Here is a 16,225-nt window from a genome sequence, read left to right as displayed (position 1 = left end):
ATCGATAAGGGAAGTTAAAGAAGCCATCCAGCGGCCGAAGAACAACAAAGCAGCGGGAAAGGATGGCATTGGAGCGGAACTTATTAAAATGGGCCCGGGAAAGTTGGCCGGTTGTCTGCATCAACTGATTGTCAAGATTTGGGATACGGAGCGACTACCGGAGGAGTGGAAAGACGGGGTTATCTGCCCTATCTACAAGAAAGGTGATAAGCTGGATTGTGAGAACTACCGAGCCATCACTATCCTGAATGCCGCCTACAAAGTGCTGTCCCAGGTCCTCTTTCATCGACTATCGCCAATAGCCAATAGATTTGTGGGAAGTTACCAGGCCGGTTTCATGGAGGGTCGGTCTACAACAGACCAAATCTTCACCCTGCGGCAGATCCTCCTGAAGTGCCGCGAATTCCGAGTCCCCACGCACCACCTGTTCATCGATTTCAAAGCCGCATATGATAGCGCAAACCAACAAGAGCTATGGAAAATTTTGGACGAAAACGGCTTTCCGGGTAAGCTTACTAGACTTATCATGGCTACGATGGATGGGATCCAGTGCTGTGTGAGAATCTCGGGTGGATTGTCGGACTCATTCGAATCTCGCAGGGGACTTCGACAAGGAGATGGTCTTTCCTGCCTGCTATTCAACATTGCGCTTGAAGGTATTATAAGGCGAGCGGCGATCGAAATGCGGGGCAGAATTTTCAATCAATCCAGTCAATTTATCTGCTTTGCTGACGACGTGGATGCTGTCGGCAGAACATTTGAGGCGGTGGAAGATCAATACACCAGACTGAAACGCTAAGCAGAGAAGATTGGATTGGAGATAAATACGTCTAAAACGAAGTATATGCTGGCGGGCGGGACCGAGCGCGACAGGGCTCGCTTGGGCAGTACCGTGGTAATCGACGGGGATGAGTTCGAGGTAGTCGACGAGTTCGTATACCTTGGCTCGCTGGTAACAGAGGACAACAATACCAGCCGTGAGATTAAAAGACGTATTATCAGCGGAAGTCGGGCCTACTACGGACTCCACAAACACTTGCGGTCGAACAATTTGAACCCCCGTACAAAGTGCACACTGTACAAAACGCTAATTAGACCGGTTGTCCTCTACGGGCACGAAATGTGGACACTGCTAGAAGAGGACCTACGAGCACTCGGAGTTTTCGAATGGCCGGTGCTAAGAACCATCTTTGGCGGAGTGCAAGAGAACGGTGTATGGAGGCGAAGAATGAACCACGAGCTCGCGCGTCTCTACGGCGAACCAAGTATTCAGAAAGTGGTTAAAGCTGGACGGATACGTTGGGCAGGACATGTTGCTAGAATGCCGGACAACTATCCTGCAAAAATGAATTTCGCATCAAATCTGGTAGGAACAAGACGAAGAGGGGCACAGCGAGCGAGGTGGCAAGACCAGGTGGAGCGAGATCTGGCGAGCACTGGGTGCCCGCGGAACTGGAGATCAGTCGCCATGGACCGAAACAGATGGAGAAATTATACTGCGCATGCCTTGTCATAAGACGTTAGGCCAATTAAGTAAGTAGATTTTTTTGTAAAACACACCACCCCCCCCCCCCCCACCCCTTATTCCTAAGAAAAATTTCTGGCTACGCCCCTGTTTTACACCCTCACACCTGCTATTGCATGTATAAGCTGCCCCACTGTTTATCTTGAATAGGTCAAATGGCACAAAACAATAACGCCTCCAGTAGTCAGAGAAAATAAAAGTAAATAAATAAATATGAAAAAAAACACAACAATATTTCAGCAACATTACTGTTTCCGGTTTCGCTGAGCACCTAAATAAGCATCACATCGGATTTTATTTTGTAGTAACTGCTTAATCAGAGTACAGTCAGTCAGTTGTTTTACTCGCGAAATAACTATTTGTAGCGTAACCTAGAAATATACATCTGTGAAAATGTTTCTCTCTGAAATAAATAGACAGTGACATAAAATAGAACACATCATATTGGTAACCACAATAAAAATATGTGCCACCGAAGTCGAAAATTTTATTTATCCAATTGAACATGCAAAGAGTAATGAATGAATGAATGAGTATCTCTGAATTTGTGTTAATAAACATAATAAATACTTATCAACATTGAAAGATGTGTTTCGCCAGGTTCACTTGATTTTTATTTCTATAGATATCCAGAAACTAAAGAAAGGCGCTAACGTGCTCGCAGCTTCAAATTACTTGATATTTATGTATCGCTCAACAACAACCGCTTCTGTGGAGTTTCATTTATTGATCTGATGAGAGACTACTTGACGAATCGGACTCAATTCGTGTCTATTGGGAACTATTCTAATCCTCAGCATTCCATATCGACTGCACGTTGAAACTACACGGGAAAGGTTGACTTTTTGCTGACGATACTTCTGTAGCCGATGTTTGAAATATACTTACTTATACAACGAATGCTTCTGTCCTACGTTAATGTTTTGTTATGTCGATGTTGGAGGCTGTCAGGCGGTGTACAAACGGAACGCCAGGTAACACACTGCACTCCTGTATATAGGCAATCCAAACAGTACCAAATTTACGCATAGCTTTCGTCAATAGATCACATCAGCTATTAACATTAATCCGCTTCTACCAACAATAATTCCTTTCCCGAAGTCTTTCTGAAAATGCAAATGATTCCATGATTTTTAGTATTGAACTAACATTCCTTCCCATCTCACCCGAACCCGCATTTGGACGCTGCCGGCATCAGTATCGATAAACATGCATGGACTTGATAAAGTTGCACAATGAGGAATAGTGTGCTTTCCCAAGCATGTGTTTCTAGTGATCATTTCGCAATTTTGATCGACCATGATATATAAGGAACTAATAGCACACGGGCGCGGCGGTATCCAATGGTTATGCTTATGCTTATGCTTATGCTTGAAAGCTGTTCGGGACCTTTTGATTTCAAGCTGACCGAAAAAGGTCGTTATATTTACAACCGCCCGACCCGACGTATACAGTGATTGGTAACTTCGCTGAGCAGTCAGGTGAAAAATCATGTTGTTTCATTTTCCGCTTTGCCCATTGATGTCGCACTCCATGGAAATAATTACGTTTTCGATCCCGTTACCGTTCTCCTCCGTTCGATTGACACCAGTTAGATAGACGACTCTTACGAACTCATTAAAATAAAATGTTTCGCAAATAGTGCATCATGAACGTTCCATGAAGGCCACTCCCATGAGGAGAATAGTAAATCGAAAAAGAAAGACAATACCGTACCATTCTCAATTAGCCAGTGCGTGACCAGTAATCCATCTGAGCATAGAGAGAAGCGAACCATTTGATTGTTGTTTGTGCATAAATACTCGACACACTATCACTGACATATTTAGAGGGTAACGGTGACAGCCAAGCATAATTTTTACAGTAATGTAGCCACTATTGTTTCCAAAAGAAACATTTACTCATTGTAAAATGTACAGACTAGTACGCAGAGTATTATGGCAAACAGTTCTGTGTATATTATACAGCAGAATATTTTACAAAATTAACACTCCATCAATGACAACTTCAGAAGGTAAGAAGTATCACATGTTTGCGAAATATTTGTGTAATGAATTATTTTGTTTCGAAATATTTTATACTGAATTTTTTGTGTATGTACTAAGCATTTGTGAAGTGAATTCCATACTATTAAAATTAAATGGAAAGATTTCGTTTACTCATATTTAAGTTACTGCTAAGACGCTCTAAAATAATTTTTGGATTATTCTAGTACTATGCTTCTACATTTACGCTATTCATGGAGTTTTGTTTTCGAATACAGATTTCTGTTCATTATCTTATCTCTCACAATAATTTATTGATTGTCAGTATCAAGTATCACCCTATATACGAGCCAGCCTGTATACGAGTCATCACTCTCCCAGTACAAGCTCACTAACCACCACATATGTAAAACAGATAAGAAAGCTTACTACACTAGTATACTATATACAAGATAACACCTTACTAGATACTAGGGTAGCCAACGTATTTTGGACTATTCATCAATTATTTGTACCAGAAAATAAATTTCTCAAATCAAGAAAGAATTTCAGAAACATTCAATTTATTTCGCTAGTTCGTTACTTTATTCCAGCTTTCTTTTGCTTTTGGGAAAAGATAAGTCAGTTTAAAAAACCTGCCACTACTGCTTGTCAAAACAAATAACCATATAGGGAAAAGTAGTCAACAGTGAGATAGCAGGAACAGTGAAACAACAGGAATAATTTCGCCATAAAACATTCAAGATCCATGATATTTTCCTGAAAAGTAAAGTTTGTGAATATATAAAGTCATTTTGGGGAGGGGTGAAAATAAATTTTATTGCAATCATTTTTAGGTGATTTTCAACAGCAAACCGCACCCTATTTAATCCAAATTAAATTTACTACATGGCATCACATAGTAATGGGAGATAAAACTAACAAAAATATGACAATCGAATTGTTTGCTAACACCGCTATTTCACTATTTTTATAAAACATTCTTACTGGAAACAGTGAGACACACAGACTTTGCTTAGGTCAAGGGAATTTTTTTAAAAATTGTTTTACATCTAATTATAAATGGACCACGTCAAGTGATCGAGAAAAAGTACAAACTTGTGATCGACCTTTGAACCTAATTTTGTCAGATTGTTCGTTTCAGGTCAGCAAAAAAAACTCTAAGTTTGGAGCCGATTGGACGTCCTCGATTAATGGGAGTACCTCCATTTGTAAAGAAAAGACACGTTTTCGTCAAATCCTCTTATTTTCTTTTGCTTATAATTCTGGAAACACCAGGTTTACACAGACAATTTCATCATTATTCCAAATAAATTTGCCCAAGAAATCCGAAAAAATATTAATTTTTAGGGGCAGTGCGCCAAATATTTTTAAATTCGATTTAAAAACTAAATTAGCATTTTTCTCTCAAGGAATACAATTTGATTTCAAAAATTCCAACTCCAGTTTTCCTAGTCTAGTGCACACGTTTTCTTTGGTTTGGGGCTATTGTGCGCGCGAGTAACCGTGTTACAAAAGTTGGCGCGAGTGTTCGAGGATTAATATCTTTTGACCGGTAAAACCAACTCTTATGAAATTTTGCATATATATTCGTAGTGTCAAAACCTCTCGTTTGATATTAGAATAATTGAAATTAGGTAAATTATCTTGGTTAAAATCGTTATAAATTATTGCTAATTTTGGTGTGGTGTATACGGCTGCTCATAACTTTCAAATTAAACGTCCAATCAAAAACCTGATTTAATCCACCTAGTAGTGAAAGGAACCTTTGTTATACGGTCTTACTTGCAATTTGAGATAGAAATCGACACAGGTGTAAACCAAACACATGAAATTTTTGGAAATTGAATAAGTCTACAAAATTTGAACCTAATAGAAGCACTTATAAATTTTGATAATTTCTTTTCTCATGAAATTGCTGAGTAAGTTGTTACTAATGAGGGTAAGGGCAAGTAAAAGTAAGTTGTAAGATGAAATATTATTCTTTAACATATACATTGCGTAGTAAAGGTCTAGTTTATAGGTTTTTGAACTATGCATAATTTCCTGTAATGCCATTCTATTTGATTCACTACAATCAAGTTTTCTTGAATAAATTTCATCAATTTTTATGAACCTTCGGTTACTCACGTTGTTGTATTTTGTACACCATATGTAGGTTTCTGAATGCCATATTGTTATAAAGTTACAAATCATATATTACGTATATACTAACGAATATTCTTTGGTAAACTTGTTATGAGCAAAATGTCAGAATTATTCAATGCATTAATAGTTTAAATTGTTAGGAAACAAGATTAGCATAAACCGACATCACAGAAACGAAGCAAGCAGCATATAAGATGTACCGCAATTGGCCCCAACTGGAATTTTCTCTCGTTTCTTGATATTGAAAAATGGTGTCTGTGTGCAGCAAAACTACCAGCAAATGTAAAATGTTTAAAATGTATCCGTCTGTTGGTAGTCGAGTAATTCGGGGTCAAAATCAGGGTATTGATTATAATCAAAGTTCTACAGTTCGTAAACAAGCAAACATAGAGGTATACTATGTTCAGCAAAGTTGTGTATTTTTATTATTTATACAACTTTGTAATGCATGAAAAAGCCATACAACAATTACAGAAAGAGCTAAATTAGAAAAACTGATTTTGCACATTCATACATAATAAATAAGATTTCTTCGTTGAAGAGATAGAAGGTTACTGTCTTCAGCAAAATTTCTTGTAATAATATGCTCTAAAACTTTGCAGAACACATCGATGTGTTATATTGAAACCGAAGGAAAATAATTTTTTTATTTCACTTCTAGGGGGATTAATCAAAATTCAAATTCCACCAGACGATAGATCTTTCAATTTTAAGAAACTCTTCCAAAGGTTTGATAAACTTAAAACCAAGTTTTCCTAGTCAAAACTCTAGTGCGCACGTTTTCTTTGGTTTTGGGCTATTGTGCGCGCGAGTAACTGTGTTATAAAAGTTGGCGCGAATGTCCGAGGGTTAATATCTTTTGACCGGTAAAACCAATTCTTATGAAATTTTGCATATATATTCGTGGTGTGAAAACCTCTCATTTGATATTAAAATAATTGGAATTAGGTTATTTATCTGAGTTAAAATCATTATAAATTATTGTTAATTTTGGTGTGGTGTATTCAATTACTCATAACTTTCAAATTAAACATCCAATCAAAAAACCATTCAATAGTGATCTATCCGGCTATATTACCTGCCAAATGAAACTAATAGCGCGTAAATCGGTTTGGCCATCTCTTAGAAACAGGCGATCATTTGAACCTTGTCAAAACTGGTTTTTTAAGGCTAACTTTTAAACCACTTGTTTGTTTTCAATAAAAATTGGCGTGAAGTTTAGCAATAGTAAAAGCTTTTATTCGGTACTAAGATCGATGAAATCGGTTATGTGATTCCGGAGAAAATCGTGTCACGTAATTTTCACATTTTTGCTTATAACTTTTAAACCAAAAGTCGGACCACGAAACAATTTAATAGTGATATACTAGGTAATAATACCTTTCAAATAAAAGTTATAGCAGACGAATCGGTCCAGCCATCTCCGAGAAATAGGAGATTGAAAATTGAAGCGCACACACATACACACATACACACACACACACACACACACACAGACATTGCTCATTCGTCGAACCTGATCGATTGGTATATGTGACACGGCCCTCCGGGCCTTGGATCAACTTCGTGTTTTTCGACCAATTCCTAAACCTTTGTTATATTGTATAACAAAGGTAAAAACCATTCAATAGTGACCTATCCGGCTATATTACCTGTCAAATGAAACTAATAGCGCATAAATCGCTTTGGCCATATCTGAGAAACAGGCAATCATTTGAACCTTGGCAAAACTGTCTAACTTTTAAACCACGCGTTCGTTTTCAATAGAACTTGGCAGTTTAGCAATAGTAAGAGCTTTCATTTGGTACTAAGATCGTTGAAATCGGTTGTGTGGTTCCGGAGTAAATCGTGTCATGTAGTTTTCACATTTTTGCTTATAACTTTTAAACGAAAAGTGATATTCTCCACTATAATATTTTTCAAACAAAAGTAATAGCGGACGAATCGGTTCAGCCATCTCCGAGAAAAAAGCGATTCAAAATGAAGCATCACACACACACGCACACATACACACACATTGCTAAGTTCGTCGTACCTTATCGATTGGTATATGTGACTCGGCCCTCCGGGCCTTAGATCCATTTAGTGTTTTTCGACCAATTCCTAAACCTTTGTTATAGTGTAACAAAGGTAAAACGTGCCTGTCGGAAATATGACGCTCGAAAACAATCTATAATAAATCCTGTTGATTTTTCCCTGAGATGTTTAAGTCCAACCTCAGATGTAAAATTCAGGTTTCTGTCTAATTTCGATTTTTTAATGAAATTTCAGTTTTCACCTACGCACAACAAATTCGAGTGGACACGGACCCACCGGAAGTTATCGTCACAGAAAACCAGAGGAATGTTAGCCTAATGTGTCGAGTCGGCCGACCTATCGGGTTTTGCACGTAAGTAAAATAGAACATTAAAACACGATTTATCTATCTATCTTCTATCTATATACAAGTGAGCGTGAGTATGTTTGTATGTTTGTATGTTCCACTAAAACTCCAGAACGACTCGACCGTTCTTCACCAAACTTGGCACACATGTTCCTTAATATAAGAGAATCAGCATTAGGGGGTTAACAAAACCGAGGGAGAGAGGTTCCCTGATAGGGGGGAGGGTCCCTGGTAGGGGGAGGGTCCCTGATAGGGGGGAGGGTCCCTGATAGGGGGGAGACGATAACTCCGAAATGCCTTGACCGTTCTTTTTTAAACTTGGCACACATGTTCCTTCACATCAGGGAATCAGCACCGGGGGTTGACAAAGGGACAAAGGAAAAATATTTGCATACGGAAATTTGTTCAAATTAATACGTACAATTTATTTTGTTTAATTTTAACAAAAAAAGTAAAAATAAAAGTAAAACTTCAAATTATTTTGAAAAATTGCTCCAATTTTAATTTGTTTTAAATCGTTAGAATATCCTTAAATAGCTGTTCACCAGATTTTAGGACATAATTTACTCTTTTAAAAAAATATGCAAATCTGAGGTGGCGTATTTTAAGGAAAAGCAAATTTTGTTATTTTTATCATGATTTTGCTAGTTTTTTTTCAGTGTATTTTTTCTTGAAAATAAACTTAATTTCCTACAAATATGTTTCCAGTTTTGAAATATGTATGATATTGTGAAAAAAATATCTTATTTCTGAATACGCACTTTTGAAAAGTTGTCTCTTGAGTTGACGAAAAAATATGTTTAATGGAAAATTATTCCTAGCGTGATATACAACATATCAGCAATATTTCATTTCACTGGTTCCGTTGAGGCCGAAATACTAGAAGAACGGTGTTTACTTGTTGAGTTTCTGGTTAGTCGTCCGTTTACATTACTCTCATGCTTGACCTGTAGTATGCGTTCAAGCTTTTCGGAAGGATAAACATATCGTGTACCATTTTTTCAAAAAATGCTCCTGGGGAAAGCTGGCAAGCATTAACATTGAAAATTTTCCTTTTGAACTATTTTAGTTTCGTATTTCAATCAAAACATGTACATATTTATGTATACCATTCAAAATATGTATTTACGTCTTTCATTCAAAAATATATATGGGTTATTCCATGCCAAGTGACCGAGAAAAAGTTCAAACGTGTAATCGACCTTCACGGATTTGAACCAAATTTTGCCAGATTGTTCGTTTTCGGTCAGAAAGTAAAAATCCATAATTTGGTACGGATCGAACATTCCCTCGATTAATGGAAGCGCCTCCATTTTTAAGGAAAATACCCGATTTTGTCAAAGCCTCTTTTTTTTGCTTATATCTCCGGAAATGTATTATTATCACATTTTCAAAGAAAATCATCCAAAGAATTCTAAAAAGATATTATTTTTGAGCACCAGTGCTGCCAAATATTTTTAAACTCAATTTGAAAACTAAATTTACATTTTTCTGTTAATGACAATTTTATCTCAAAAATTTCAACTTCATCGTGTTCCGCAGATTTTTTATATAAGAATCAATCATCGCCCCGAGGTATTCTTTGCCGATCCCGAGATAGAGCGTTTTAAAACAAGCAATTCTCCATTTATAATATAAAACTAAGAGCAAAATAACTTTTTTTGAAGCAGTAACTCTTTCCGCAATGTAAAAATACTTTGGCATATCGGAAAAGCATTTATTCAGTATATAAAAAGGTTTTTCTTAACAGTGTTGCCAACTTTTCAGTTTCCCTCATAATTAGCTACATTAAGGGAATATTAGTCCCCTAGCAACAATAAACGCAATAAACAAGGAAGGCGAGAGCTCATGTCTATTAGCAAGACGAAAAACAGTTTACAAGGCTATGATCAAACAACTAACGTATATTTTACACTTTTTTAGAGTAACGTTTCCTCATCTAGAGCTATAAATCAAACGAAAAACTGGAAAGCTGGCAATACTGTTAAGAAAAACTTTGCTATATATTGTATAAATGCTTTCCCGATATGGCAAAGTAGTTTTACATTGCGTAGAGAATCACTGCTTAAAAAAAAGTTATTTTCCTTATAGTTTTACATAAAAAATGGGGTTTTGCTTGCTTTAAAACGCTGTATCTCGGGATCGGCAAAGAATATCTCGAGGCGGTGAGTGATTCTTATGTAAAAAAAATCTGCACAATACGATGAAGTTGAAATTCCTTAGTTAAAATTGTCTTCATTAGGATAAAAATGTAAATTTAGTTTTTAAATTGAGTCTAAAAATATTTGGCAGCACTGGTGCTCAAAAATAATATTCGAATTCCTTGGGTGATTTCCTTTGAAAATGTGAAAATAGCGTCTTTCTAAACTTAATATTCCCGGAGATATAAGCACAAGAAAAAAAATTACATAAAAATGGGGTATCGCTTGCTTTAAACGCTATATCTCGGGATTGGCAAAGAATACCTCAGGGCGATAAGTGATTCTTATGTAAAATCTTATCTGCATCTTCATTGAGAGAAAAATGAAAATTTAGATTTCAATTTGAGTTTAAAAATATTTGGCAGCACTGGTGCTTAAAGATAATATTTTTTTAGAATTCTTTGGATAATTTTCTTTAAAAATGTGAAAATAGTGTCTTTCTACATTCAATACTTCCGGAGATATAAGCAAAATTGACAAAAAAGGGTATTTTCCTTAAAAATGGTGGTGCTCCCATCAATCGAGGGAATGTCCGATTGGCACCAAATTTTAGATTTTTGCTTTCTGGCCGAGAACAAACAATCTGGCTAAATTTGGTTTAAATTCGTGAAGGTCGATTACACGGGGCTCGGACACTAGAGATGGTCGGGTATGAAAATTTGAATACCCGGACCCGACCCGTACCCGATCAAGAAAAAAATTGAAAACCCGTACCCGACCCGAACCCGCAAATTTATTATTTTTGATACCCGAACCCGACCGCAACCCGTCGGGTACGGGACGGGCCCGGGTACCCGACCATCTTTGGTGTTAAATGTGGTCAATAGAGATACCCGACCCGACCCGTACCCGGTTTCAAAAACAAAAATTAAGAACCCGTACCCGACCCGAACCCGCAAATAATTTTTTTTCAATACTCGAACCCGACCCGAACCCGGCGGGTACGGGTGCGGGTTTCGGGCAAATTTTCCGCTACCCGACCATCTCTATCGGACACTTCGCGTGGAATGACCCATATTTATTTTACAATATTCTACAATTTCTAAAAAGCATGAATTGTTGTTCTCTTTTAGAATTACCTTGCCGAACCGAGATCAACAGGTAGCACTAGATCCAAATACTCCTCCCCGAGACGGACTACAATATTTTGGACCAGGTTTGCAGGCTGGCGTATGCGGTGTAACGGTTGATCGAATAACTACGGCACACAACGGGCAACTAAAGTGTTCGCTGTTTGTAGATGGCGTCAGTGCGGAAGGGTTCATCAATATGGTGGTGGCAGGTTCGTAGTTTGAATTACAATAAAAAGCTATAACAATTACAATAAATAGCTATTATATAAATAAATTATAAAAACAAATTATGAATAATTTGAAAATACGGATATTTCTCGATACTTGTAGTGGCCCCCACAAGCCCCAAAATTGAGACAGTTCCAGAGGCACAATCGTTCGAGGTTGATACAAAACTAGTTGCGCATTGTACAACAAAAAATGGTAACCCAGGAGCAGTTTTGACCTGGTATATGGGTAAGATTTGTTTCCAAATATACAACTGTTGTGAAACATATAATTTGTTTTTATTTTTAGAGGATGAACCAATATTTCAGGGTGTTTTAGCACCACAGGAATTTCAAGAAGAAGACCAGCCTGGTGTAACTAGTGTTCTTACTCTGCATCGGTCCATTCAAGCTAGCGACAGCGGCAAACGATTATTCTGTGAAGCCAAACACATTGCATATCCGGAAAAAGTTTCAAAGACGTCTCGGCAAATAATTGTCAACTGTAAGTTTAGTTTCATTATCTCACAGCTGATGTAAAGTTAACGTGTTTTCTGTATTTCAGTTGCACCACAAGCCCTTCCAGAAACTACGGTTCACGGGTTGACCTTAGGTCGTACTGTAGATGTTACTATCACTATTCGTTCAAATCCACTACCTCATGCCTATTGGACGGTGGATGGTGTAGAAATCGAGCAAGGTCTGGAAAGTGGCAGATACTCAGCACGCATTCCAGAATCTTTGGTAAAAAATAGTTTTTATTGCGACCGCATGGTTCAACCGAGATTTATTTTCAGGGCAACGATATGTACAATGTGACCCTTACAATTGCGGGGCTCACTTTGGAGGACTTATCAAAAACATACTTTCTGCGAGCAGTTAACCGAGTAGGAATGCAGGATTATACAGTTATGTTGAGTTCGATGCAGGCTGAAGTAGACGAATCGAGCGGTGTCGGAATCGGAGGAATCATAGGTATTGTACTGGCAGCACTAATTGTTTTAACGGCAGTGGCTCTGATAATTGTAGCCCGAGCCACCGGTAGATGGTGCTTCCGAGGTGAGTAACCGTTTACTTTTTTTTATTCTCGAACAAATATCAATCAATTGGCAGTTGTATATATTAATTAACGTCGAGACCCCAATCTCCATAAAATAGCAACCACAGTTTTTTCAGTAACGTTTCAGCTCATTAGCGAGCTTTTCCATGCCACGACCAATCGCACTAATTTTTCAAAATTGTTGCTTGTTCTGTTGTCGTCGTTTTTGGCATATGGAATTTTCTTCTCTTTTCTTTGATGATCAGTACTGACTTTCGATTTTCTTCTCTCTTTCTCTTTTCCCGCTCTGCTTTTTCAGTAAGCTTGTATACTTAAGTACATAACAAACCACTAAACTTCAAATTCGAGACGCAAAACAAAATGTGTTCAATGATGTGATTAAATTAAAGCCACGTGTTTGAAAAACGCATATCGAGTAAAAGCTCAATACGTAGCAAATCGTAAGTTATTCAAATCGTAACCTAAGATACGTAAGAGCTTAAGAGAAACAGAAAGATATTCAATACGAATTTTATATGGCTGTATCTATACGTGAAGGCGATAATTATAAAATACGCATCGTAGTCGTAATGCCATTAAAACCAATGCGAAATCCGTCCAAAGTACAGAGGCTATTATAGTTAATGCATATTCACGAGTTTTCTTGCCGCTTTTGTTGAGTTTAGCCCCAGTAGTCCGAAGTAAAAGTTGTTGTAAGCAATATATGAGACTATACCCCTATACTGCTTTGAGTTATGTACCATCTTTCTCTTCAGCAAAGTTGCACATACAGTAATCATAATTTCCAAAATACAATAATTCAGCACGAGTATAGCTTTAGTCGACATGATTCGTATTTATAATACCAGTTTAACTATAACAAAAATGTTGCCTTTTCTTGATATCACAACTAGAATAACATTGTGTCTTATTTACTATCTTGAATTGGTTCAACATATTCATTCAAATGAGGCAGTGCTCAGAACCCACAAAAACAAGGATATAAGAAAATATTTTTTATAAAACAATGAGCATCCCACGTGAAATAGGTAAATGACAAAATTAGAACCATTCTGATTTTGTTAAAACTTGACCTAGGAGTTTGATGAGAAGAAATATGCACCTTTTACAGATTTTAGCACCTTTTTGATTCAAAATTCATTTTTAAAAACGGTGTAAAAAACTTTGAGCCAGGATATCAAAAATAAACCACCTTTGATTTTTTTTTTGAAAAAATAGAAGTAGAATAAATTAAATCAAACTTATTCTTTAAATGTCTCGAAAACGGCTGCAGGTTGAAAAATAATCATTATAGGCATTTTTGTTGTTACTCACATAAAGAATTATTATTTGTATTAAATTATGATTCTTAAAAAATCTTTAGCTTGAAGAAAAATCATGAAAGACGTTGTTCTATGAATTCCGTCCATGAAAGTTGCTTCAGAATAACTTTAAAACCCGATTTAATCCACCTTTTGGTGAAAGGAACCTATGTTATACGGCCTTACTTGCCATTAGGAAATAGGAACACTTTTAAATTTTGATAGATCCTTTTTTCATGAAATTGCTGAGTAAGGATAAGTAAGTTGTTATTAATCTGAGTAAGTGCAAATAAAAGTAAGTTGTAAGAGGAAATCTTATTCTTTAACATATACATTGCCTAGTAAAGGTCTAGTTTACACTCGAGTCTTTTTTTACACGGTTTGTTTTTTTCGACTACTCAAGAACGGTGCAATTTAGTGACCATTTACAAAATACGTGACGAATGTCGGGCCTCTCCCAAACGTATTGAGAAATAAATTAATGGTTCCTAAATAGCCCCGTTCTCAATATACGAAAAAACAAACCGAGTAAAAAAAGTACTTGAGTGTATAGGTTTTTGAACTATGCATAATCCTGTAATGCCATTCTATTTGATTCACATCAATAGAGTTTCCTTGAATAATTTTCATCAATTTTCATTAACCTTCGGTTACTCAGGCTGTTATATTTTGTACAACATGTGTTTCCTACTCCATATTGTTATAAAATTACAAACCGTTGTTCAACTAACGTATATTCTTCAATAAACTTATTATGAGCAAAATGTCATAATTATTCAATGCATTAATAATTTAAATTGTTGGGAAAATAGATCAGCATAAACCGCCATCACAGAACCGAAGCAATCAATATGCAGGTGTAAGGGTAAACGGGGTAACAACGCCCGCCGGGGTAAAACCGCCCACCATGGTTTTACAGAGCCTTGCTCAAATTGGTGTTAAATGTTGATGACAGTCATATTACTGAATGCGTACGCAATATTTTACAATATCTTCTACAGCAATATCGTATAAACTATCGGAGAAATAAATAAAAACAGATTTGTCGTTATAAACGTTTCGTTTTTTATAACTTTGTTCCCGCAGAACTTAGGGTTTATTTTATTCAAAACGGTAAAAATTTTAGTAAATCCAGCCCATATCGCATCTCTGATCCTGTCTTCATCCGACAGTACCTAAATTAGGTAACTGTTCATGCAGTTTTGTTGAAATAAATAGTGAAATGTGTAAGTCGGTCATTTGGGGGTAAAACCGCCCACAACGAACGGCGCATGACCGTCGTGCATAATGCTAGTGCGATCAGGAGATTTTTAAAATAATTGCATAGTGTGGATCAAAGAATCTCAGATTTACATAAAACAATGTAATTGTGCTTAACTTGTAGCTGGTAGACTGTTTAAAAAAATTTAAATGGCCAATTTTCCCTGCGAGCGCTATGGACATTTTCTTGTTTTCTTCAATAATTCCTCCCTCTTGGAACAAATATCATGCAATAAACATTTTTTTATGAAAATATAGCAAATTTTCTTAGCAATGCAAAAATAATATGTATCTGGTTTATCAATCAGAACAATTTGTAATGTCAAAAAAATCCCCACCGAATCAATTGCAGGAACTTTAATACCCATATTGTTATATTTTATCTTAGATCCTCTCTAGTCCTTAAAGATTGACTCCAGGATGCTTAACCTGATCCATCTTGTTGTCTAAGGACTGCACGGTATCAATTTCAAGACTGTTGGTACCTATATTACTGATATGCTTCTAATACGAGTGGTTGCCGGACACTCTTTCGAAATTGCGGATCTCGGGGATCCATGTATTGTTTGATGGCAAACTGATTCAATTTGCTTAAATTAGATAAATTCACGAATCCAATGTCACCAGTTTCGTTGATCGGTTGAATATTGTTAAAGTTATACGCTATGGCGGTTTTACCCCGTTAGTGGACGTGTTTCACCCCGCATGTAAAAGTACTCTATTTTTTTGGACGTGTTAAAAAATAGAAAATCGTAATAAAAAATAGAAAATCATTACAGATATTTATGTTTTTATTTTTTATTTTTTATATGTAAGTAATTGATCAATTGTTCATTTAAAGCAGATAAATTAGAAATTGAGCCACAACTTTTTCTTACACAGGTGGTTTTGCTTAAGTTGGCGGTCTTGCCCCGCCTACCCTTACCAGAATTTGGCCACAACTGGAATTTTCTCTTGTTTCGTCATATGGAAAAATGGTGTCTGTATGCAGCAAAACTATCAGCAAATGTAAAATGTTTAAAATATATCCGTCTGCTGGTAGTCGGGTAATTCGGAGTCAAAATTAGGGTATTCTTTATAATC

The 16,225-nt window shown here is 36.6% G+C and overlaps 1 protein-coding gene across 5 annotated transcripts in view; it reads left to right on the top strand.

The window, feature by feature from the left end:
• LOC128734199 (fasciclin-3-like) overlaps positions 1–16,225 on the top strand; it is a 57,360-nt gene that overhangs the window by 22,258 nt on the left and 18,877 nt on the right. For 4 of the 5 annotated variants that reach the window (XM_053828261.1, XM_053828260.1, XM_053828259.1 and 1 more), the window contains exons 2-7: positions 7,930–8,047; positions 11,316–11,524; positions 11,646–11,771; positions 11,832–12,026; positions 12,087–12,265; positions 12,319–12,580. In XM_053828261.1, coding sequence (XP_053684236.1) covers positions 8,013–8,047; positions 11,316–11,524; positions 11,646–11,771; positions 11,832–12,026; positions 12,087–12,265; positions 12,319–12,580 — 1,006 coding nt within the window. In that variant the 5' untranslated portion in view covers positions 7,930–8,012. Of the gene's footprint in view, positions 1–7,929; positions 8,048–11,315; positions 11,525–11,645; positions 11,772–11,831; positions 12,027–12,086; positions 12,266–12,318; positions 12,581–12,879; positions 13,906–16,225 lie in introns of those variants that run through there. The other variant, XM_053828263.1, reaches the window with a different exon arrangement.

This window comes from Sabethes cyaneus, chromosome 2 (genome assembly GCF_943734655.1).
Source record: "Sabethes cyaneus chromosome 2, idSabCyanKW18_F2, whole genome shotgun sequence".
Lineage (NCBI taxonomy): Eukaryota > Metazoa > Arthropoda > Insecta > Diptera > Culicidae > Sabethes > Sabethes cyaneus.
Note: the sequence above shows the minus strand (reverse complement) of the source record. Positions and strands in the feature narration are given on the sequence as shown.